This window comes from Dermacentor silvarum, chromosome 10 (genome assembly GCF_013339745.2).
Source record: "Dermacentor silvarum isolate Dsil-2018 chromosome 10, BIME_Dsil_1.4, whole genome shotgun sequence".
In the NCBI taxonomy this organism is placed as follows: Eukaryota; Metazoa; Arthropoda; class Arachnida; order Ixodida; family Ixodidae; genus Dermacentor; species Dermacentor silvarum.
In genome coordinates, this window is record NC_051163.1 from 94,398,514 (window position 1) to 94,422,744 (window position 24,231).

General features: G+C 44.4%; 3 protein-coding genes across 6 annotated transcripts in view; 1 reads left to right on the forward strand and 2 right to left on the reverse strand.

The window, feature by feature from the left end:
- LOC119466292 (cuticle collagen 2-like) overlaps positions 1 to 24,231 on the reverse strand; it is a 1,179,781-nt gene that overhangs the window by 1,099,269 nt on the left and 56,281 nt on the right. The window lies entirely within an intron of this gene.
- Positions 1 to 24,231, reverse strand: part of LOC119466298 (uncharacterized PE-PGRS family protein PE_PGRS20-like) — a 289,395-nt gene that overhangs the window by 47,304 nt on the left and 217,860 nt on the right. The window lies entirely within an intron of this gene.
- Positions 15,030 to 17,031, forward strand: LOC125940507 (uncharacterized). Its single transcript, XM_049656771.1, has 2 exons — positions 15,030 to 15,262; positions 16,350 to 17,031. The coding sequence occupies exons 1-2, from the start codon at positions 15,140 to 15,142 to the stop codon at positions 16,620 to 16,622; spliced, it is 396 nt and encodes a 131-aa protein (XP_049512728.1). The 5' UTR covers positions 15,030 to 15,139; the 3' UTR covers positions 16,623 to 17,031.

The following is a 24,231-nucleotide window of genomic DNA, read 5'->3' on the forward strand; positions in this document are numbered from 1 at the left end:
AACTAATGATCCACCGGTTATCCATCCTACGCATTACATGGCCTGCCCAGTTCCATTTCCCCTCTTAATGTCAACAAGAATATCGGCTATCACCATTTGCTCTCTCATCCACACTCTCTTCCTGTCTCTTAAAGATAGACCTAATATTTTTCGTTCCATCGGTATTTGTGTGGTCCGCCACGCATATCCATACATCCAAATACTTCGCAAGATGCATACACCCTGCCACTTCCCTTGGTGTAGGGAGCGGCCAAGTCTCGTCCATGTAATGTGGTTATGTAAGCAACGACTTCCAAACTCTAAATTCACCCCTAACGGCGCAAATTCCAAGTAACAGGCAGCGGGACGTTTGGCTTGCTAGCAAAAATCTAGAGAGCCAGAGAGCTCTTCTCGATCAAGCCCAGCGAGCCACAGAGACCAATGGAGCTCTAAACTGAGGCACCCACCCACCACCCAAGACTTTTAAGAGAAATAATTTAAGTTTACACTACTACTGCTAAATAAAGATATTGGTCGACTTAATTCAAACTAAAATTTTCTAAATTTCTCAACTAATTCAATATATAGTGGTCGACCTATACTCATGTTGGACATATTTTTTAGTAAATACGGTAAGCACTAACTCTACAAAGAAAGGTAGAAGTGCTAAGCTGGTAAGGTCAATATACAAAGTCTGTCCCAGAAGTTTGAGCAGTTCATGTCACTACATTCTCTGCCGCGTTTTTGCTGGCTCACTGCACAAACGTTTGGGACAAGCCCCGTAGCTATCAGTACCAGTAGCACTACCTCCTTTGCACGTCAGTGAGTTTCTGCGCCAATTGCCTGCGCACTTCTTTCAATCTTTTTTTTTTTCTCGTCTTCCGGCATGACACTGTTGCCCATGAAGATCCGGAGGAGGCCTGCGCAAGAAAAGCAATCACGAGTACAAAAGTAATGAAAGCATCTAAACAATTATTTCCAGCATGCACATTGCAAGCTCCCAACAATCTGCCCACGGTTGAATGAAATACTTTTGCAAAGCTCCATTTTCAATAACCAAACTGCAGGTTACTTTTTGCATGTTCACTCACATGCCTCAAATTCTTTCTACAGTTTTAACATGAAATATTTCAGTAGCAGATGATCGCAACACAGTGCTTTAGCACTAGCTTTGCTTTTACTGTGGCTATTTGCATGTGCTATCTATACATGAGTAGATCAGTTAATGCACACAGCTAGCACCCATCAGAACCAGTAAGGATAAAAGCTAATGATAGACTAAAGCATTCTGATCAGCACTGGGGCTCTCAACTGTTAACACTTAGGCTTGCTCGTTTATCATCTTCCAGAAAGTGAAGCGAAATTGCACCGTAGTAGTGCTCCTACAAATCCGCATTCTCCTTTGCTGATGTAATTTCACTGCACTTACCGTTGTCAAGGAATTCTCAGGCACACTGGATAGTGCTGCTATGCTTGTGCTCACAGTACATCAAGACAGCATAAAATTGTAATTTCTTCAGAATGAAACAGACCACAACTGTTTTTAGATTAATAGCAGACATGTTTTTAAATGTCTCCTTTATATGAAATTTGGTTGATACGAGCCACTAGTTTGGACGTTTTCTATAGCAATATTACATTCAATAGTAAAAAAAATTGTGCTTTGGAAAGAGTTCAGGTGCTGCAGAGAAGGTACGACGTCTTTGCGGCGGATGATGGAAAAACAATCGTCGACATACCGCAGGCACAATTTTGGAGCGGGCTGGAACGTCGTGAGGGCTTTATCTTCAAGGGCTTTCCAAAGCACAATAAAATTCACCGTTGAAAAAGAAGTTAATGGTCGCCTGGCTTTACTTGACGTTGAAGTCATGCGTACTGCATCCGGCCTTTCAACAAGCGTTTATCGGAAGCCTACCCACACAGGGAAATATCTGCACCTTGATTCGGCCCATCCCGTTGGACACAAATGATCTGTTGCCTCTACACTGTTCACCCGTGCATTCCGATTGTGCTCGACTACTGACGCACGCAGAGCTGAGTTGAGAGTAATGCAGGATTTGGTCAGTAATGGCTACCCTGGCCAGTTTATAAAGACTGAAGAAAAGCGTGCCGCTGAACCCCCTATCAAACCGATGAGAACAAGGAAACGGGCGGCTCTCCCCTATGCACGACGCGTGAACGAGTCAATGTCAAGAGTTTTCAAAGATTATGATGTACAAATCTGCCACGTCCCTTCAAGCAAGCTAAAACAACAACTCGTCCGAGTCAAAGACTGCCTCGAAAAAGAAAAATATCCCGGCATCATCTACAAAATTCCTTGCCAGGACTGCCAGGACTGCCAGGCGTGCTACGTAGGCGAGACGGGAAACTTTAAAAGAAGGCTACAGCAGCACCGCAATGATGTAGCCAAAGGACACACGGTTTCCAGCGCCCTAGTAGAGCATCATGAGAAGACTGGTCGCAGTATTAACTGGCATTCGGCTTTCATCATCGAAAGAGAGAAGAAATTATCATCCCGATTGCTTCTTGAATCATTTTGCATACTACAATCTACGACTAACACAATAAACCGGACACGGGGCCCCCTCCCCGAGTTGTACGCAAGGGCCTTATGTCTTCCGACGCATATATAATAAAGATCACCATGCATTCGTTCATTTTGAACAAGGCACCCGTAGTGGGTGCCAAAACGTTAATCTGTTGTTTTTGCGTACTTCAGTTGGCGAGTGTACGTTTATTCAGCCATGTTCTTTCCTCGCCAGACGAGTTTTCGTCAAACCCTAGATTTCATCACACAAGTGACCATTACCATAAAAAAAGATTAGTCCACCAATTATGTTTTCTAGCGCCGTTTTGGAGACCTGCGTCACTACGAGCGCAGTGCAGCATCTAACTTATAATAGAAGTACAATTTCATTTTCTATAGTTATTTCTTCTGTGTGGCGACAATTTTTATGAGCTTGGAAGACGCAGTGAAAATGGCCATCTCCACAGGCATCGAGATCGCTTTATGGCGGCTTAGTTAAAGGAGCCATCAAGCTAGTCTCGCACACAGCTGTTTCTTTATGCCTCTATCCCACTGCTGTCATTTCTGCACACTCTTAATTTTACTACCACCAGCAAATGCAGATAATCTGCAAACACTTCTCGTACATTTGTATGCATTGAGAGCAAGCATAGTTGTGCTTTCATGGGACACTGTTCTACACAGGAAATTGTGGCAATAGTGTTAAGCAACAATAAACCTAACTAATACATTTATGTGAGACAAAAATACCAGAGCAAGCATATTACCAAGGTCATATTTTCTACTTGGCCACTCCAGCCAACCAAAAGTGGCTGCAGTAGAGTGCTGTAAACTGACCCCCTTTTTTAGAGTGCTGTAAACGGACCCCTTTTCATTTATTTTGGTTTGCCTGGGGTGTAGCAAGCCAATGACAACAGCACCAAAGGGGCGCCATGTGCTCGGCCACTTGCGGAAAGCAACATGCGATCATGATGCTGCATGGCACAGCTGATTGACATAAGCTGCCTGCATACATAATTTATAAGAGGAAGCCACTACCGGCTTAAGAAGCCTTTCCCAGAAATGCTGCCACACAGGCAAATGCGAACAGGCGGATGACGAGTGCCACGTTTCACTAGTGTATTAGGATCACATGGCAACGTCATCCAAGAACTGTCTCCTTGTCCTTGATATGTACTGTGGGCACCTTACTGACAGCATGAAGGCTGTGCTCTCCCAAGCTTGAATGGACATCGCTATTATACCAGGTGGCAGGACGGACCAGCCTCAGCCACTTGACGTCTGTATCAACAAGCATTTTGAGGATGGATTGCCTGCGGAAATACTTCGCGATCTGGCCGAGTCATAAAGCGTATAAGCTAAAAGCAACAGGTTGTACTAAATGCACATAATTAACGCAAGTGGCGAGCTGGGTCACTGCAGCATGAGACACACAAGGAAGCTTGATTGCATGCTTTCAAGGAGTGCAGCATCTAAAGTGCACTAAATGGCACCAAAAATTGTCTGCTCTTTTATGCTGACAATGATAAGAAGGTAAGCAACAAGGCTAGCAGCAACGACAACACTGCATGGGCTGGGACGGGTCGTGACTAATAAATGCTGTTCGCGTTTTGTGTCTGTTGCCCTAACTTGTCCGGCTTACATTCAAGAAAAACACTTTTTTCACCGGCTTCAGACCTTCAGGTGCTGGCTTAGGAGTGAGACCAGCCTAGATTTCAATAAATATGGTACTCGGCCATAAATCTAGTTCGTGGATCATACACAGCTACTTACATCCACAAAGGAAAAACAAATGGGACACAACTCAGTTTCTTTCCCCACTCTGAAATGTATGAGCCCTATCAGCGCGTAAATGTAACATCAATCCTTAAAAAACAGTTCTATGACTTTTAAAGTTACCTTTCCGTCATCTCTTGAGGATCCGATGACAACATCGATGGCCTCTCCAGTGAATATGTCCATGTCAGCTACAAAAGAAAATGTACAACTTTTCCCTTGAATTGCCAGGTCTCATAAAAGGTAAGGATTTAAGACTTCAAAAGCAATATAGGAATCCCATGCTATCGAAAGAGCATAATGTAACCATTACACATTGCCAGGGTATATAAACCAAAAAATGTCTGTCAGGAACATTATGTGGGACATACCACACACTGGTACCTTGCAAACATGACCTGTACAATGACGCTGCAGTAATACATAGGTAATTATTTCTGCCTACACTGAAGGGACTCGGGTACAGTCAAGCCTCGTTAATACGTACCCGCTTAATGTGTAATTGCAGTTTAAATGTAGTCGCGAAGATTCCCCCACCCAGCCCCCATTAAACCCATGCCTGACCGCTTAAGCTGTAGTCACACATTTGCCATCAAATGGTTATTGCATACTATTTTCTTTCTAGTTCTACACGCACAGGCACAAATTCGGCAAAATTTCATGTGCGGAGATGTTCGATTCTCGAGTTGCGACACCCGGACAACAGCTGCCAGCGATAGGGACCTTAAAACATGGCCATCATGACGCATTTCCTGCTCATACAGCTGTTGCCAAATGCAGCGCACAGGAGCATGGCCTTCGAGATTGGCTTCTGGTAACGCAAAAAAGCTGCCAGTAGGAGGTGTGAACTCACTGTCGCCGCCGAATCCAATCCAATTCAAGTAGTAATCGCGCAGAAGCACATTTTGTTGCGATACATTCTTATGGACGCTCCATTTCTGCCGTGGTCCTCTCTTTAAGGTTTCGTATAAAGTCCAAACACGCTAACATCGTCGCCGCGTGCCATACGCTGTATGTGTGAGTGAAAGCTTGCAAGTGTCAGCCGACGTTTGCTGCTCAATCCAATCTCACGCGCGCGAGGGAGAAAGGCGGGGCAGAAGCATGCTTCTGACGTGCGTGAGGCACAGCGGAGGAGGCGAGAAAGTGGGGGGGGTGTTTAGCGGCGTCGGCACGTTTGCCTATCTTGAAGCAATCTGCGACATAGAGAAAGTGCGCGTCCGCACGGGCTTCGTCTTCAAAGCAATCTGCAATGTGAATAAAGTGCAACTAGTGCTGGTAGCTTCATGTGCGCTGTGCTTTCAACCTTTAGTTCGTAATGACGGCACGAAGGTCAATTCACTGGCTGCTCTTGCTGCACCTCCTCACTCCAGCGTTGGGACATCCGAGTTTCCACGGTCATCGAGAGAGATGTGTTCATGTTTAACTGTGCACGCTTTAAACCGTGCTTGTTAACTTACTTAGTTGGTAAGCGATTGTTTAAAACTTTATATGACTGATAAAACTACTATCCTTAGTTCATATAGTTGTCTACTAATTTGAAATCGCAATCGATGCTTCGCCTATCGGGTGAAACTGACATTTTTTTCTTCATTCCGCCAGTGTGCTTGCGGTCGTGGTGTTGTCGTAGTATTCTGTTTGAAAGATGCCGTCATCGCGGCAAGTGAAGATATTTCTGGGGTTTTACGTGCCAAAACCAGTTCCGATTATGAGGTACACCGTAGTGAAGGGCTCCGGATTAATTTGGACCCCCTGGGGTTCTTTAACGTGCGCTACAACGCAAGCACACGGGCATTTTTGCATTTCGCCGCCATCGAAATGCGGCTGCCGAGGCCGGGATTCGATACCGCAACCTCGTGCTCAGCAGCGCAACGCCTTAGCTAACTGAGCAACCACGACGGGTGGCAAGTGAAGATAACCAATTTCTTGCTGCCTACCCAAAAACAAAGCCTGTCCGAGAGTGTATGTTTGAGAGCATCGCGACGTAGTTCTTTTCCGGCCAGTAAGTAGCTGCTGAAGTGACATTGGCTGCTAATCCGTACATCATTTAGTGCATACCTAAACACCATTCACGGCCGACTACGTATTAACGAGGTTTGACTGTATGAGTAGCAATCAGCAAAGGCAATGACTGTGAAAAAACAATCTAAGTACAATGTTTGAACTGCCATACATGCAGCCAAACAGAACCACTACATGTAACACAAATCAAGGAACACTGTGGCTTTGCTTTGTGCAACCCTATTTATAAAATAATCTATAATATCATAGTGTGACGTTTTTCCAAAGGCAACGTGCAGGACACCAGGCACCTGCTGCAACTGTGTCATGCACTGACAGCAAAGCCTAACGATGCGTGATCAAAATGTTTCCGAGTTGTGCAATGCCCGGCATACCAGAAATGGTGCTTGACTATAAATTTTATGAACAGTCAAGAGTGTGAACTGCATTTCAAAAAGATCTCCCCAAAAAAAGTTTACTCTGTGCCTATAAATTTTCTACTAAAAGGCAAAATACGGTCCAATATAAAAATTGTCAAAAATAAGTTTTTCGCATAGTATTATGAATTGAACCATTTAATTAGTGTTTCTTTGAATTTGTTCTGCAGTTTCAAAAATAGGTGCATTTGCTAAAAATTTAAGTTATAAAATCGATTCCTTTTCTGGAATAATTTGTCTTAAGCAAAAAAAGTTATCACTGCTCTGCACTGTCTTCACTGCACTGCACACAACAGCATGCACAGAACAGGCGATACAGTGTCTGAGCTCTTTCGGTTATGGACTGAATATGGCACGTGGGCCCTCAGCAAGGCAATCCATTATGTTAGCTACAGATAGGGTGATGCATTCTCTATATATGTATTGTTACTGGGTGCACATTGTATTCGGATGTACTGCACACTTAAGATATCTGGGTTCAGCATGTGACACAAGTACTGTTTGTTCTCAAACAGCATTAAATATTTCAAACAGAGGTCTTGATCCTGCTGAGCAGAAAATATGATGCAACTTCTAAACCACTACATGTAAGGCAGTGTTTATATAGATGTCAGACTTCTTTCTATGGAATCGCGCATGCTTTGAGTGGTCAAAGTTGCAATATCAGCTTGTCCAGACACAAATGTACTAAGCCAAACTGGCTCAGATCTGAAAGGGCATATTTTGTCAGAGGGACACTTCACCACTTTGAACCCTCACCACCCTCTTACATTCTTGCTGGGCTCACATTCTGCTTGCAGATTCAACAGCTTCAACTGGCTAAGTACCCGTAACATTAATAGCCCGACTGTAAGCATGACACCCTGCCACGACTTAGCGCTCTCACCACACAGGAAAGCACCGCGGCATTGTACTGCCAGTTCTGTGTGAAGCATCGCATGCAGTGTAATGAGACACATTACACGGACCACACATTGGGGGTGTGCAAACAGTGACTTTTGACACCAAGTCGAATACGAATCGAATAGCATCAATACTTCTTTTTGGGCGAATTGGTACATCTTGAAACTTGGAGTAACAGCGCAAAACAGACGACCACAAGAAGGAAGACACGTACGTACAAGCGCTGTGTGTCAGCGCTTGTGTGACTGCGCTTGTGTGACAGCGCTTGTGTGTAGATGTCTCCCTTCTTGTGGTCGTCTGTTTTGCGCTGTTACCCAAAGAATCGAATAGTGCCAGAGCAAATCGAACCGAATAATTTTAGAATAGTTTGTGAATTGAACACTCGTTATCACAATTAATGTAAAACGGTGTTCACATTCTATTAGCATGTTTCTGTCAATATATAGTACATTATGAAGCGTTTATTAAATACAGAAATGGAGCATTATCTTCACATGCACAGGACTCTGCAGAGTGCAAATCATCGCTGTATAGCCTGTAAAGTATGGCTACCTAAGCGGCGTAGCCTGCTCTACTATGCAAGTTCTTATGCTTTGCCTATACTATGCCCGCGGGGGTGAGAATTGACCATACTTTTGCTCCAATTTGGGCATAGCTGACGTTTTGATATACTTGAAAAGCATTAATAAAATATTCACATTTACAAATAGTGACTATTTGATTCGATTCATTATTTGAAAGTTGCGAATTTTAGCACACCCCTAACTACAATTAAGGTGAAACAGAACATTTTCCTACCAAAGTCTTTCGGCATCATGCTTTTCATATGGCTACATAAGCCATCTTCAGGCACTGAAAAATGAAAGGTGAAATCGGTTTTACAATATTGTAAAATGTACCATTTCTCAAATTTTTAGAAGGCATTTTTTCTCTTAAAAAGGGAAACCATACAACCTATATCCTTTATGTTTGTATATACTATATAATAATAGTTATGTGTCCATGTTCCGTTTAAGTTGCTTCACAGATACTTTCGAAATTGAGAAAAAGCACTCCGCATGAAAATGTAGCCTTTACCAATTGGTCTTTGGTAGCTTTTTGTGGTAAACTGTTAGGTTCTGTTAAAAACAAAATTCAGTTACATGCTTTTGAATGGCGTGCCCACCATATCTATTTGGTCAAGAAAAAAAATGAAATATACAACCCACTTCGATCTCGTGAAATTTCTGACATGACCGGGCATGAATCAATGTTAGCATGAGTAGGCGTCAGTGACATCATAAGAGCAAATGTGAAAAAGTGAAAGCGGTTGCAAATCTATGATGATGAGTGCCTATAGGCTCAAATGAATGGATCTTTTTCCAATTCAGCTATGCGCATGCGCATGCCCCAGCTGCATTCCATACCGCGCTGCCATTATCGCAGGGCAGGTGTGCGAAGTGAGTGCGTGAACCCTTGCATGATCCGCGGCAATTTCCTGAGCTTGAGTTGCTGATCAATAATTTTGGGCAAGAATATTGGTCAAAGGAAACACTTAGCTATTCATGGGAAAGACTGCAAGCACTTTTGTCGATGAAAAAGACTCTGAACTAACACTCGAGCGATAGGCCCAGCGTTTGTGACAAATCTCATGCAGGCACTTTCTGTACCGTCGATTGCACAAACCGGCGTGGAATGGTGAACATTGTACTGGAGTGGAGAGCACGGTCAAATAAAAAAAAATACCCCATGTTATCAGTGAGTTATCACACAATTCTTGCTGAGTGAGGTAAGCCTGCGTTCTGGTAACAGCATGAGGCTAGCGCTGTGATTTTTGCAATTCTCGCCCTACGACCGACTCGGAAGTCGCGGCCATGTTTTAATCTACGGGTATGTATACCGCACGGATTTTACCATTGGCTTAAGAACGTGCTACCACATGCAGGCGGAAATAGCTGTACGGTTACGTGGGGACAAACGAAAAGAAGAATCTAGCCACACAGCCGATCAGAATGCATCGTGCGAGGCCAAAGCGACACACCCGCGGTGCCGCATTATACAAAACATGAGTCTTACTTTTTGCAGGCAAATGAAGCTTTACGCACCTGACAAAACAACGTGTTACATCCACTTACATTCTGCTTACCCCCCGTACTGTGTTGCGCCCACTTAGTCCCCAGTACCATGCCATATACGATACATATCTCGATACAAAACAACACTTGCCCTGCAGTACACTCATAGTACGTGTGCAGAAGTTTTGCATGTTGTTTGTTCATCATGGTGAGCTGCTTGCATGCCCGCTCTTGAGGGCAAGCACGTACGCACATGCATTCGTCTGTTGACCGCCTCCTTCAAGTCGAGCCACTCAAAACGACGGTCGAGTTTATCCCGAAGAAAGTCCTTCCGCGGCACGTTTGACGCTCACACATGCCTTCGCCAGTTGAGTCAAAGTACTGACTAAGCTGCTGAAGAACAAAAGCCGGCGCATCTCTCAAATCTTGGTTACAAATGGCCTGCACATCGCATCAGCATGCTGCCATTGCTTCGGTAAATGTAAAATGTGTTATTGCTACATGTGAGCAAATACACGCGCGCTAGAGCAGGACAATGAGAAGCTACTTCAGCAACACAAGCGACAGAAGGAAAAAAAAGCAGGGACAGCCGTCGCAAGAGACTGCTTGGTCAAACGCTACCATGCTTTGCGTAGAGGCGAGAAGCGGCGGGAGCGTGTGTGTCTTGCCCGTCAAATTTAGTTGAAGTGGCGGCCGCTAGAGGGGTCGCTTACTGGAAAAAGGTCAATTTGTAAGGTAGTGGCAGTGAGTAAGCACTGCTGAGCACGGACGAATATCAGTGAGTGTGAAGTACTGCGCAGCTAGAAAAAATTGGTGCTTGAAACTGAACTGTGCTGTACAAAAAATATACTCTTACCATGCTCCTGTGACAAAGGTGCCATAAAGACCATGGCAGTTATAATTCCTGTAAAAATTACACAATAATATGAACACAGACATGGAAGTGCAATTTGAAGTCATAGAAAGCCACACACAAATGTCTTCGTGCACAAATATGCACTACATTTTGTCCACTGCAGAGCTCACTTCCTTTGCAAAGAGATGCAATACTCTTGTAAGGCTTATAAACAAGCCTTAAGTATAAACCGCATGCATGCGATCTTGCGCGCGACAGCGACAAGTGACGTGACGGAGATGGCTGTCGCGTTCGCTCGTCGCCTACAAGTCGTACCACACGCGAGCGATGACTTTGAGCGATGACTTTGAGCGCTGTCTCCCGGTGTTGCTGATATGAGGGCAGCAAATACGTGCCGTAACTGGTGTGACGCATGCTCTATTAGTTTAACTTGATGCGTTTTACTGTAAAGAGCACCATAAATATTTCTCGCACTAGGTTCTTATCTTTGTGCGTATGAAAATTGAGTCATTCGCTTGGTCCGTGTGACAATCATATGTACTTGACTGATGTACATCCTGTTCTGGCTTCGCGCTATTGGCTAGTTGCTCCGGGCGACGAATTGTAGATTTCCAGAACTGAGCGATCAGGCGACAAGAACGAGCGATCAGTTTGCGCGACGGCTTGTTACGTCGCTCAAAGCCGTCGCTCGTCGCCGTCGCGCACACAATCGCTCTCATGCGGTTTGGGCTTGGGTAAAAAATGCTAGCATGTAGCGCCATTTTTTTATATATAAAGCACAGCCACATGACACAAATCAGTAACAACATATAAATCTAAAATCTTGTCAACTTTCAGTTGCTATACCTTTCCTTTGGTGCTCTTCTTGCCCTTTTCTAAGGACAATACAGGCTTCCTGAGCCTTTTCGACGTGTGCAGCACCATTTCTTCAGTTTCTGCATTGCATTTAACAAAGCATTACAAAGCTGACACTGCCGACAGGCAGCAATGTTAGGTGATAAACATTCAAGTGTCATAATAACAAATCAGGCCAGAATATCAGTTACTCTGGTCTCCCCCTGGCATTACTCTCGTTTCATCCTTTCATGAATGCAAAGCATTTGCAAGCGTGGCTCTCACGTCCACTACACGACAGATACCCGTTCATGCAGTAGACAGGTTCTCATGTGGCATATGTCATTCCATCAGACTAAATATGGAGGCACTGAACATTTACGCCCAAAATTGTGTCCAAAACCAAAATTCTGCTGATAACTGCCAAAATCACACATTTGCGCCGATGGCTCCTCCCGCAAAGCAGCGTCTACCTTGAGCGTCCGCGGCAGTGCGTGCTGCACCCCCTCCCCATTTCATAACGCCGACCCTTCCACACATGTCGCAGACTGCCCGAAACTCTAATCAAAGGAGATACGTCTCGAGCAGCCAGGCCTAAACCCCAAAGTGACGCTACGAGATTGCGCCGGCGATATGCTTACTGCACAATGAGCGGGACAAAGCACATGCAGGTGAAGATTAAATTGTTCGAAAGGTTAGTCTTATAAACATTTAAGTTGCGCTTATTAACGAATGAGTGGAACTTGCCAGCCATGTGCAGCACTCCGTCGCATCGCCGTTCCACCACACGTCGTAGGGGACAATTGGATCGAAATCCACGACATTCTCTCGGTTAAAGTTTTGCACTGCGGTGTGCCTGACAACCGCAGTGGTCATGTCCACTTCATATTCAACGAATACAAGCATCTCGAGCTTAACACAGTGCAACGCAGTCGTTCTCGCTAAGATGACAGCTGTGGCTATGACCGTGGACTCTATGGATGCGGATTGGCATGCGACTTCGACCGGACCACTGCATCACCCAAACCAAACCAAAACAGAAAAGAAAAATACTACTAAAGCAATGCCGTACAACAGTAGTGGGTGGAAGCATGGAGGAAGGAAAAAAACCTTTTTTTTAAGTTTTTTCCTTCCTCCATGGGTGGAAGGCACAAAGTTGTACAGTTGTACAGAAGCTTAATGATAAAAATGTTGAGAACTGCATTAGGCTTAAGCATTCTTAAAATGACATCCCAACTCATGAGAGTAATTATGAATTTGACATCGATCGTTTGTGTGTTTTGTATACGTGGTCAATGAACACGATTGTTGGCGTTCATTCATTTTGCCCACCGCGTCCATGTAGAGGGGCATGATCAGATTTCTCTGAGCGCAATAAAAAAAATTTCAGCGCACGCAAACTCGCACAACACAGACACAGATGCACATGCGCGCGGGCCGCGATTTTGTAGCGATTCCGTCTCCGATGATATTCCTTTTCGCACTTTTCGCGCTTTGTCAGGGGTCAGAGCGACGACCCGCCGCGTTATCAAAGCGATCAAGGCCGCGATTTCGTATCAAGGCATTATGACTTATTCTACTCTAGTCTTATCATCCACCGCTCACGGCCGGCTGATCCCGTTCATAATGCGAGCGGACCGTCGCTCCGACCACTGACAAAGCGCGATAAGCGCGTAAAGGCATTATTACATTAAAGGCATCGCTACAAAATACCGGCCTAGCCGGCCATGAGCGGCGGATGATAAGAGGGGCATATGATCGAGCGGAAGGCATCGCTACAAAATCGTGGCCCTGCAGTAATCAAAAAAGAGTTTGGAAGTGAGCGTTTGCGTTGTAACTTCTCTGCCTGGGCATGCACGTTAGGTTCATCGCTCTGTCATGCATTGTCAAGCAGCTGACCGTGTCTATTAGCCCGAAATATATATATATATATATATATATATATATATATATACGAAGGCTAAGAGCGCGCGTCCAATGCGGCTTACAGAAAAAAAAGACATACTTTTCATGCCGCAGCAATGCAGCACACGCATCTTTAACGTAGGAGCTGATCAATTACATATATGCACATGGATATTATTATGCAAAACGACACCGCCGAAACAAGGAAACCTTAAACAGATTGTTTCTGTTTAGAAACGGTGATCATGCATACAAAGTAATTAGCAAAAGACTGCATGCACATTTCTGCTCGAGTAATAAATGAAGAGGAATTACAAGCTTAATTGTAATTGCACCGAAGCTGCGTAAGACACATCGGGCACTGAAATACAGTTCATATATAAGCACAAGGTTTCTGAACAACCAGAATCATACAAAAGTAATTGTTCTAGTAGCAACAGGTGCACTCCAAGCAGAGCATTTTAGCGGGGATTAATTGGCCGCGGTGGGGCAGAACTCAGCATAGCAAGTTAGTGGTGGCTGGATATTTCTTTAATAGTTTTTTATTTACTAGTTGTAACAACGTACCATTATTTCTTATTATATCGGAGTGCAGTTGCCGCGACACCACACGCCTCAAGAACACGGAAGCGGCAATGGGGACACCAAAACCACAACCCAGACTGGTCCATGGGTTGGGGCTCGCCGAGGCCCCTACTCACGGACCTACTTGCTTCCAACTTTGATCCCCCCGCTGCCCCTTGGGTGCCCTAGAGATGCTGCGCTGCCTGCTTTATATAATGTCAGGTGTTCTCCTAAGGCCTCCATTTGCCATTTACATATGTGCCCTCTTGGAGCAGTACTTGTAAAAAAATCCAGTCTATTGTTGCGACGAACAGAGCACCCCGCAACGAAAAAAGCTGCCCACGACTTCTGCAACGCCACTCAGATCCTTGCAGAGTAATTATAGCATAGGTACGAGGCGGTTTACTGAATGTGTAGATCGTGCATGCCGCTTTTAGGAATGTGCTGCCACACGAAATTATGGTAGCATTGGCACTAAATATGCAATGACATCGATCATGGTTGACTCTATATGGTAGGATCAGTTCACATGGCACAAAAATTCATCTAGCCATTTTCTTGTCTGGCATGTGTGTGTGCTTCTTAATTGATGAGCAAGCATGAGCAAAATTAAGATATAGTATCTTTCTCTATTTCAGTATCCAAAAACCATCTTCTCCGCTGCTGTGTTTCTCTAGCTTGTTTAGATCGCATCTTGTGCTAGCAAAATAAGACTTACGAAGAAACAGAAACACAAAGCACATTTCCCTTTTGCCATCCCATAAGCAAAAACATTTAATCAATCAATAAATCAATCAATCGTACATGCATACATTCCTTGTTTCTTGATGTGTATGCCTCCGCACTCCATGTCAGTTTTCTAAATCCTTTATTTATAAGGCTATTTAAAATGAACAGCTTATCAGTTCGTCATTTTTCTTAATGCTTTCACGGCTTTCAGCAACTTTACAAGCTTTCACGGCAACCGATGTACAATAACATCCTTGCGTATGAGGCATTTGGCTGTAATCACGCCAAACAAATAAATTAGAACATTTTTTTCGCATTTTAGTGACATAATAACCTTTATAATCTAACCCGTTATAATTTGACATTGGCCTAGCATTATGTGATTTCGTCAGTAATACCGTGATTCTGATCACTAACGCGAGGCGAAGCCAAGCTTACTAAAGCTTACTAAAAGCTTGCAGTTAACGTGATCGCGACTAGGTATTGCTTACATCTTTATATAATATAGTCCATATAGTCACATTGGACTGCCCCGCAGTGTTCGCCCCAGTGAAAAATTTTGGCTTCGAACGTCGCAATGTCCCAAAATCAGAGGAAGCATTATAGGCAGTACCTGCAGCCGGACTCGAACGTTCAAGTGCCACAGCAAACTCGAGAGTACATGCTGAAGAGACCAAGGTCATCCACTGCTGCAAGTCAGGTACGTGTCAGTATTTCATACTGCGAATAACAAAAAGCAGCTACAAGTCTTACTGCGTGAGGGGCAAACTATGACCCGTCAAAGCCGCCGGTGTGCTTCCCGAGCCAAGAAACGCGTAGTCTTGAGTGCTGCCTCGCGCATCGATCGGTCACGACGCGGGGAAAGCGGGAATTGTTTCGTGCTAGCACTCGATCGTGACGCGCACGTTTCTTCGGAGTGCAGTTACAACCAACGTTGCTTGCAACCAAGGATCACGAGGGTTGCAATGTGGGCTTTTTGGTAACGCATCTTGGAGGGTTTATGGTAACGCGATTTATTTTGGAAGGACGTGCCATAAAATTAATTGAATCATTCACGTGTAACAGCAACGATCTTAGCCTGGAACAATGCAACGTACAGGATCTACCATTGTAAGAGGGAACAATCGAGCATGTGACCAATGCTCCATGAGGTGCCATCTGCTGGTGCCTGGCACCCGCTTGGTGCAGAAAGCCACTGGCGCTCTGTGCTCCGTGTGTCGTCTGCTACTACCAATCACTGGGTGGTGTAATTGCAGACAATGCATGGAGCGTACTGCCTCAGCCGCACTCTGTGCCTATGCCGAGCGGGCGCCAGCAGATGGCACATTACAGAACAACAGCCACACGTGTGCATGTTCCCTCTAATAGTGGTACCTAAGCTGACCTACGTCCTTGTGTCAACGCTGCTTCTATGTACAAGGCAGGGTATTTGCAAAAGGACACAGCCGGATGTGGCTAATGGCAGAATAATAGCCGACTCCCTAGGGAGCGCATTTTATCAGGGTCCTGTTCATTACCCGAGACAGAGTTGGTAAACCTGCACCTTCATGCACCATTGTGAAGTTAGCACGTGGGACATACACTGTCGCACCCATAATTCAATTCAATATATATAGAGCAACACAGTCCTTTTTGTGCTACATATTAATCAGTGAACTGGCTTTGCGCAAGAGTGGTAATCTCACCGTTGCTTTCCTATGCCCTATGTATGTTTCTTGTGAATGTGACACTTGTTTTGTCGTTGGTATCCCTAGAAGATAAAATTTCTTATTTGTTTGCTCTTTCAGATGAACCTGGAAAACCTGAACAGCCCTTCCACGAATGTCAGTAGTGTTGAATCGAGCGAGAATGAAGCTGATAATCTTAGGCACATCAACTCCAACCTTGCTTCAGAAATGTATGCTTGTGCAAGCACGAGTGCACATGTCAGCGACGTAGAAGACACTAACCAAGCTGCAAGTGAAATAGGCACTGCGTATGAAGGTACAGTGAACTTCAGTTGCGATGAATTCAGTTCTGCCTTTGAGTTGAGTGATGATGGTTCGGAAGTGGATGGATGAAGGGCACAAGGGTGATGCAGACAGTGAACCAGAGAATGGTGCTGAAGAAAGTGAGCATGCAGTACATGTACTTCACAAAGCTCTCGGAGGAGTACCTTCCAAACCAGAAAACAACAAGGGCACAGGCTATGCTACTCATACTGGCATATGTTGTTACTTCAGGTCTTACGTGGGCACAACTACAAGGACTTCTCACTTTAATAAATACTCTGTTTGGGGAGAAAGTTGTGCCATGCACTACATATGCTGTGAGGAGGCTGTGAAAAAACAGAAAAGCACTGAGGATCCATCTATACTGCCAGACCTGTCATCAATATCTGGGAAGATAAAATGATGCCAAAGACGAAGACACCATCAATTGTGCTTCTTGTGGCAGTGAGAAGCTGCAACATTTAATTATTACTGCAAGTTTTTTTTCAATATTTAACATTAAGCAGCAGCTTCTGGTACTGCTAAAACAGGTTGGCAGTACCTTGCTTTTTGTTTGCAGAAGATTGCATCTGCTCCTCATGTGTCAGGTGTTTTTGCTGACATCACGGATGGCATTCTCTACCAGTGTTAGAAAGCAGAGGAACATGACATGGAGCGACATCACTTTGACCATGAACACAGATGGAGCACCTGTGTTGATGCGAGCAAAAACTCCATATGGCCATTCAAGTGATGATTAATGAACTTCCAGTTTTAACTCTGTGGCAATGTGCTAGCTTCAGGTGTGTGGTATTCAAATGCTCTCCCTTAAGCAGTTTGTCGAAGAGATCAACAGCGTTGGCAAGCTGGTGTGGTCACACACTGGAAGAACTTTTCAGTCAGAAGTGCACGTTGTTGTCTGTTGTGTTGACTCCCCAGCAAGAGCAGCTATCCTAAACAGGAAGCAGTATAATGGGTACTTTGGATGCAGCTAGTGCTTGGAGCAAGGTATGCTTATAGATGGTAAGTGAGCTCAAACAGCATTTTGCCATTAATTGTAATGGCTATTGTCAAGTCTATGAGAGAAGGAATGTGGGCTCTTTGCTTATGCATCCTGGTATTATTTGAATGTGATGTGCACACACTAAAGCACAGGCTGTCAAGTAAGCTTTATGTCTCATGTTTCTCTGATCCGTGTTTTAGTGTATGTGCTGCAGATTTGAAGAATACCAAATAACTTGTCAAACCCATTTACTGGATTTTACATACACAGGAAAGTTTGTAGTGATTAACAGTTAAAGCTATCCACTTACTGCTTTTTGTTTTAATTGTTTGGTGCATCAGCAGTTTTGGTTGACCATGCCTGATGTATTTTTATATTGACTGCATACTTTCCACACTATTTCATGATGCAATATTATGTCATCACTTTCAGTGGCCTGTCATTTGATTGTTTTAACATTCGTTGCAAATCTGACAAAACATGTAATACTTAATGATGTCGTGTTTGGCTTTGGCAGACATCTAGCCAATGCCAAACACAAGCTATAGCTGAGCAAATCTGACAAACCATGTAGTACCTTGATGATATCGTGTTTGGCATTGGCAGACAACTAGCCAATGCCAAACACGAGCCTATAGCTGAGCTGCTGTCTGCAGGTCAGCTATAGGCTGCAGACAGCAGCCTCTGATCATAGTTAAGTGGTGTGCCTGGATGTAACGACTCAGATTTGTGCAGAAAGTGCCCCTAGCTAGCAGCTGATACTGTAGAAGAAGCGCAGAATTAGCTTTTGCACTTTCCAGTTTGGCCGACTGCTGTATTTCCGAATCTAGGAAACAGCAATACAAAGCTGAAAACCAGCAAAACTATTTGAAGCACTATTAATTATCGCACATCATTTTTTAGTGCAATTTTTTCTATCACTGAAAAACTTGCAAGAAAAGTTTCTGCTGTATGGTGGGAAGGGAAAAAAATGGAAACAGTGATTTTAGTGTCGCCATGAGGTGAGTGATGTTGATAAAGACGTATGAATTCAGGATACAGTACACACAGCAGCTGCATTGCACTAACTTGTTTTCCATTCTTCTTGGAATTTGACAGTTTGCATTTCTTTTACAATTCAGATGTGTGGTTTCTAAGTAGCATTTGGCCCAAGGCACAGTTGCTGACCTCTTAGTTGCCCGTCTAAGAGAAACTGCATGGCAATGCCACTATAGACCTTGCGTGCACCATATTATATAGGACTGTACCCATCACAAAGCTGAAAGAAGCTGACTAGGACTGTCCAAGACGTGCGGTATTTGTGAGCGATGCGAAATAGCCTTAACAACACCACTTGCACTGGAGTGATTGTGTTTGTGGAAAATTGAAATTATTTTAATCAATGCTCACGGGCCACTCGAAACATTACAGTGCACTGATGTTGACATTGTAATTCGCACCTCAGTTGAGTGTAGTTCAGGATGTCGTGCAACTGTAAGTTTCAAAGAAACTTGTCAGAATCACAGATGGAAAAAAATAGCAAGCGTTCACTTCCTTGCATAAAAATGCATAATGTAGTTAAATCAATCATATTTTACTTCAACAGTAGCTATACTTCTAGAAAATCTGGCAAAATAGGCTGTGATAAAATGCTGCTCATGCTGGTTGTTTTGTGACATATATGCGCAAGAAAAAAATGTGTCTTTCGTTTCTAGCTGGTATCTGAAATTTCTCTTTCGTTGCCCTTTTTGTCGCGGTAAAAGATGAACCCGGGGAATGTTAGGAATATTTTGCATGCCTCATGCAAACTGCAGGTCTTGGACAGTCCTAGGCAGGTTCTCTCTCTTTGTGGTGGGTGCAGTCTTGCAACATGGCGCCTTTTCCCAACTTGTGCTGTGCTGACGAGAGATGCCATCAATTTTGCATGAGGGCCATCTGTGAAATGTTTGACTACTGGAAATGTTTTAAAATCTTGCATATTTTCACTGCAGTGTCCACCTGAACATTCTAAATGCAGATATCATTGTGATGTTTAGTACAATTGATGCTTTGCCTGCAGGCACAATGACGTACCCTTTCAACAGCCAGAATGCACCTGACAGGGCACACAGTGGTGGGCTCAAAGGAATGGTTCAAGCAGCTCAGCTTAAGGAACCTGTTTGTGGCATCAAGGAACCATCAACTCTTATCAAGTTGCAAGGCCTTGATCTTGTTTGAGGGCTGCCACCTGACTATATGCATTGTGTTTGGGAAGGCATGACAAAGAAAGTGACTGAATTGCGGCTATCATGTACTGGTTCTTCGTGGTACATAGGCAGGTACTTGAAGTTTAATTGTGGATGCAAGATTACGTTCAGTAAGGCCACCCATAATTTTGTCAAGGTCGGGACAGCCCTTGTCAGATCGGTCATATTGGAAGGCTGCTGAATGGTGCTCTCGGCTTTTATTTTAGTATTGTCTGTCATGATGCATACTTCCTCGAGCATACGTGGCACATTTTGTGCTACTTACACAAGCAGTCTTTTTTTTTGTTGAAAGATATTGTCACAGAAGCTCAAATCAGTACCGCTGAAAAGTTGCTCTTAGTATTTGTTCAGCAGACTGCAAAGCTGTACGGAGAAAGCACAATGACATTAAGCATGCATTAGTTGTTGCATCTTTCAAAGAGCGCACAGATGTTTTATCCCTCTTTGGGGTACCTCAACATTTCCATTTGAAGATGGCATTGGTAAGGCACTCCAGCTTGTAACAGCTGCCAAGCATGTGCCTGTTCTAATTGCTGAACAGTGCATCATGCACCAGGCCCACCGGACTGCTTCAGCACAAGTGGAACTTTCGTCTTGTCTCTTGTCTGCAAAGAAAGAGCTGGAGCACACGTATAAGAGGTGCTTTCAAACATGTGCTCTTGGACAAGCACGACCAATTCATGATATTCCACAAAATGTGAAAAGGCTTTTTATATCATGATTTGGTACCCTCCCACAAATGTGCAAGCGTTTGAGGTGCCAGGTTGGCCTGATTGTCTTCACAGTTCTGAGTATTCTGTTCCAAGAAAAACGTGCTCTTCCTATGTAAATAAATTTGCCGCGTATCTGCGTGCTTCGCTGCAAATGTCGTCGAAAGACGATAGTCTTCTGCCGGCCGTACTACATGAGTGCTGGTCTGATCCGCGGCCACCCGTGATGCTGTTCTCGTACCATTTCCGTCCTGGCTTGAAGGTTTGTTTGAACAGATTTCATTTTACCGCATTATTTTATCAAGCGGCCATTTATGTTTTGCCCTGCCTCAGACAGCGCTTCCCTTATGTTGAATCGGTCGCATCTGGCTGGCATTGATAAAATTGAGGAGGCGCTGAGTGAGACATGGACGCCATCTGCCAATACATCGGGAAACATGAGCTTGTGCAGAGGGTTTCCTTCCTCCATGGCAGAGGGCGCTCGTCGGCGCGCAGTCGGGGAACGTCGTTCGTCGGCGCGCATAGCATGGCATTTTCAGTGCAGCTTAAGAAACTAGGGTCTTTAGAGTTACGTATCTATGTATTTTCTATTAAAGGAACACACCTCCTAATACTTACCTAGTGATGTTGCGCCTCAGATATGCGTAATATTTACTTTGTGATCGATAACTTTCACAAGTATGAACAGCCGTACCAGTTTAAGTAGTGTGGGTGGTAAGCAAGTGGTCCAACTTCGGGCGGGTGGCTGAATCAGGTGACAGACAGACAAACAGGCAGACAGACGTACAGACAGACCAAATTTTCAGCATTTAAGTTCCCCAAGAAAGACTATCGTCTTTAAAATGTCCGATGGCATGTACTGCTATATCTTAGCCATTTATGTTGTTTCCGGTACTATGTACTTTCACTGCCAGCAGCTGCTCACTGCACCCGGTGCACTTGATGTGCCACCGTCATCTGCCTCCATCCGAGAACCACGTCTTGTATTGTGTTCGCGACATAACATTGCAGTGTGTTTTCTTAAATGTTGGCAACGTATCATATTTGTGTGAGTTACTTAATAAGGTGGAAAAGAACTAATCGGAATTTGAATGTTTATTTCATATTTCAACATTGCAGGTACAATTGACTCTGGAAAGTGAGTTATAGTGTCAATATGAAGGTAGAGTAGTTGTATTTATGAATTCCTAATTGTGTCATCCGTCGAACTGTAGCAGGCTGCTATAATTGAACCGTATGTACTTTCTTCAAAATATAGGCTTGTAGCTGAAAAATTATGATCCATCTTTCTGGGGCAACTGCTTTATGTCTGAGCGAAGTGCATGGCTATCACCAAAAGTGTTGCAGTGGACTGAAGCTCAAACTCATTCATCAAGTCACGAAGACTAATGTATCAGTTGATCTAATTCTGTTGTTGAGCGCATGAGAGGTGCTCAAGCCAAGCTTGGACTTTTTATTAACACGAAAGTGTTTTATGCCGGGGTCCACCAAGACTTCACTGACGTATTTCCGTCACGGAAATACGTCATACGGAAATACGGAATGACGTTCTTACAATGTACACGAACATAATACAAAGAAAGAAACCAGAAGAAAAAGTTCCACAAACATGCAAAATTTGGAAATCGAGCCCACGACCTCTCGGTCCGCGACGATAGATCGCCGAGCGTTTAACCCATCGCGCCACAAACGCATTTGCAGAGAGCTACACAGACGCGCCTTATATATCTAACACTCCTCCGTGTACCCGCGCTCTATGACACTAACGCGCACCGACAGTGAACGCTTCGGTGGTCTCAGCACTACGACGCCTCGATGCCAGCATTCGAAGGGACGCTGGCATCAAGAAGCACTACCAACGCCACCTAGGTGGCGTTCACCGTACTCAGCACAGCGGAGCGTGGCCTCCGCAATTAGCTCTGAAAATGTTTCTGAAGTTGATCGCGGAGGCTGCAATTACGACGCGCTGTACGCGCTGATTTGACTCGGTGACGATTCAGTTACGTGCTTTGGCTTGCGCGTTGTATTAGTGTGTCAGTTACGTGCTTCGTCTTTCGCGTTGTGCTAGCGTGTGCAGCGTAGTGCAGCTTCCATATGCACGACGGTTGCTCATGGTCATCGACGTTGGTAGTCGTGATGGAGGAGACGTGCCACCAGGCGTCAGCGTGGGTGCATCAACGCCTAAGGGCGCTTTAGCCACAAAACACCAATAGACATTATATATCAATGTGCAATAAACATTACACTACTTCTGTGAAGACACGTTTCACTTTCGTGTTCTATACCGATTCCTATATAAGAGGATCAACCACATTTTTTTTTGGATTATGAAACATGTTTACATGCATGGAAGTGATCTCATTTTTCGAGGTAATCCCTTTTCATTTTGGCAGTACAAGGATGCCAGCAGCGTAGAAAGATTTCTTTTATGTTGCAGCCATGCACGCACAGCCTACTGTATTTCATTATCCTAGTGGCAAAAAGAAATGAGTCTTGGAGTGAAGTTGGGCTTTTATAGCAAATGCTGCAGCACCTCTCATCCAAGATTATTTGTAAAGTGCCCATTGTGGGGTGCGCTGTATGTGCACACATATTTTCCTGGATGAAGAGAACCCCCATGGTATTTAAGCAGGGCCGTTTCTTCCTAAGTGCACTATCTACACGTTGGAGAACCTCACAGCTGTACTTGCTCACTACTCGTGTACTTGCTCAGCTAGTCTCGCTACTAGGGAGGAAATCAAAATGATGCAACATCTATCCGCGCAAAAACACATGACCATGAGTTCACCTGCCGACTGAGTTGCTCGAAACTTCTTGTGTTGGGAAGCTTCCATATGTGTTCATTGTTTAGGCAAGTGTAACTTTTATAAATGATTCACCCACATCTTGGCATAGGTGATGACCTGGCAAATAAACCTGTCACAAAACCTTTCCTGTCACAACATTCTTCAAGCTTTATGCTAGTTTGCAGTCTACTGTGCCAATCAAAGACTGCCAGTTGTCTTGAAATCCAGTATGCACTGACATTGCGGAACATCAGGTGTTTGTGAATGATAGTATTCAGTGTCCCTTAAGAGAGATACATCTGTTCCACAGTTGAAGCATCAGTTGGTGGTTTTCAAGGATTTGAGACTTCACTTCACAGATCCTCACAGGATTCTTGGAACTTGACTCGGGTTGGGGTCGCTTCCCGTTTCTGCTGCACTGGTGAAACTTCCTCCAGCTGAGGAGCAGTGGTGCGTTGCTTGTACACACTTCCCTCTCTTCTAGGATGGAGTCGCGGTAGTGATTTCGAGGGCGTCATGCCCACTGTGGTCATGACGCTGCAGTCGTGTTCCGCTCTGTATCCACAATTGCAGGATAAGGGACAGTACCGCGATGTCTAGCTTGGTCACTGGTGCTCCAGCTTCCTGAGAGGCTCCAGTGTTCCTGAGCGGCTTCCAATGACGTGGGGTTATCTGCTCGTATCCCAAATGTACATGGGAGTGGCACGCTGCTCATGATTAACGTACAGCTGTTATCCTATATCGCTCAATCTTCTATGTTGTGTCTCAAAGTGCTGGGCTTGAGGTGATCGCATTGTTGTCGTACTAGCTTGTTAGGACCTTTAATGAGCCGCAATCTGTGCCCTAGCTTTCTCAAAACTGTTCCCTCTGTCCAGATAGGGTTCCCTCCGAAGTTTCAAAAGAAAACTGCTTGTCCGACAGTGAGTGCTCTCTACACTGTGTCCTTCTGGCAGTTTGTATAGGTTTTGTTCTTGC

Excerpts from the sequence above, each read along its gene's own strand:
- LOC125940507 (XM_049656771.1), top strand. The coding sequence starts at position 15,140 with ATGTCCCAAAATCAGAGGAAGCATTATAGGCAGTACCTGCAGCCGGAC. Across the intron at positions 15,263-16,349 it reads CATCCACTGCTGCAAGTCAG|ATGAACCTGGAAAACCTGAA; the intron begins GTACGTGTCAGT and ends TTGCTCTTTCAG.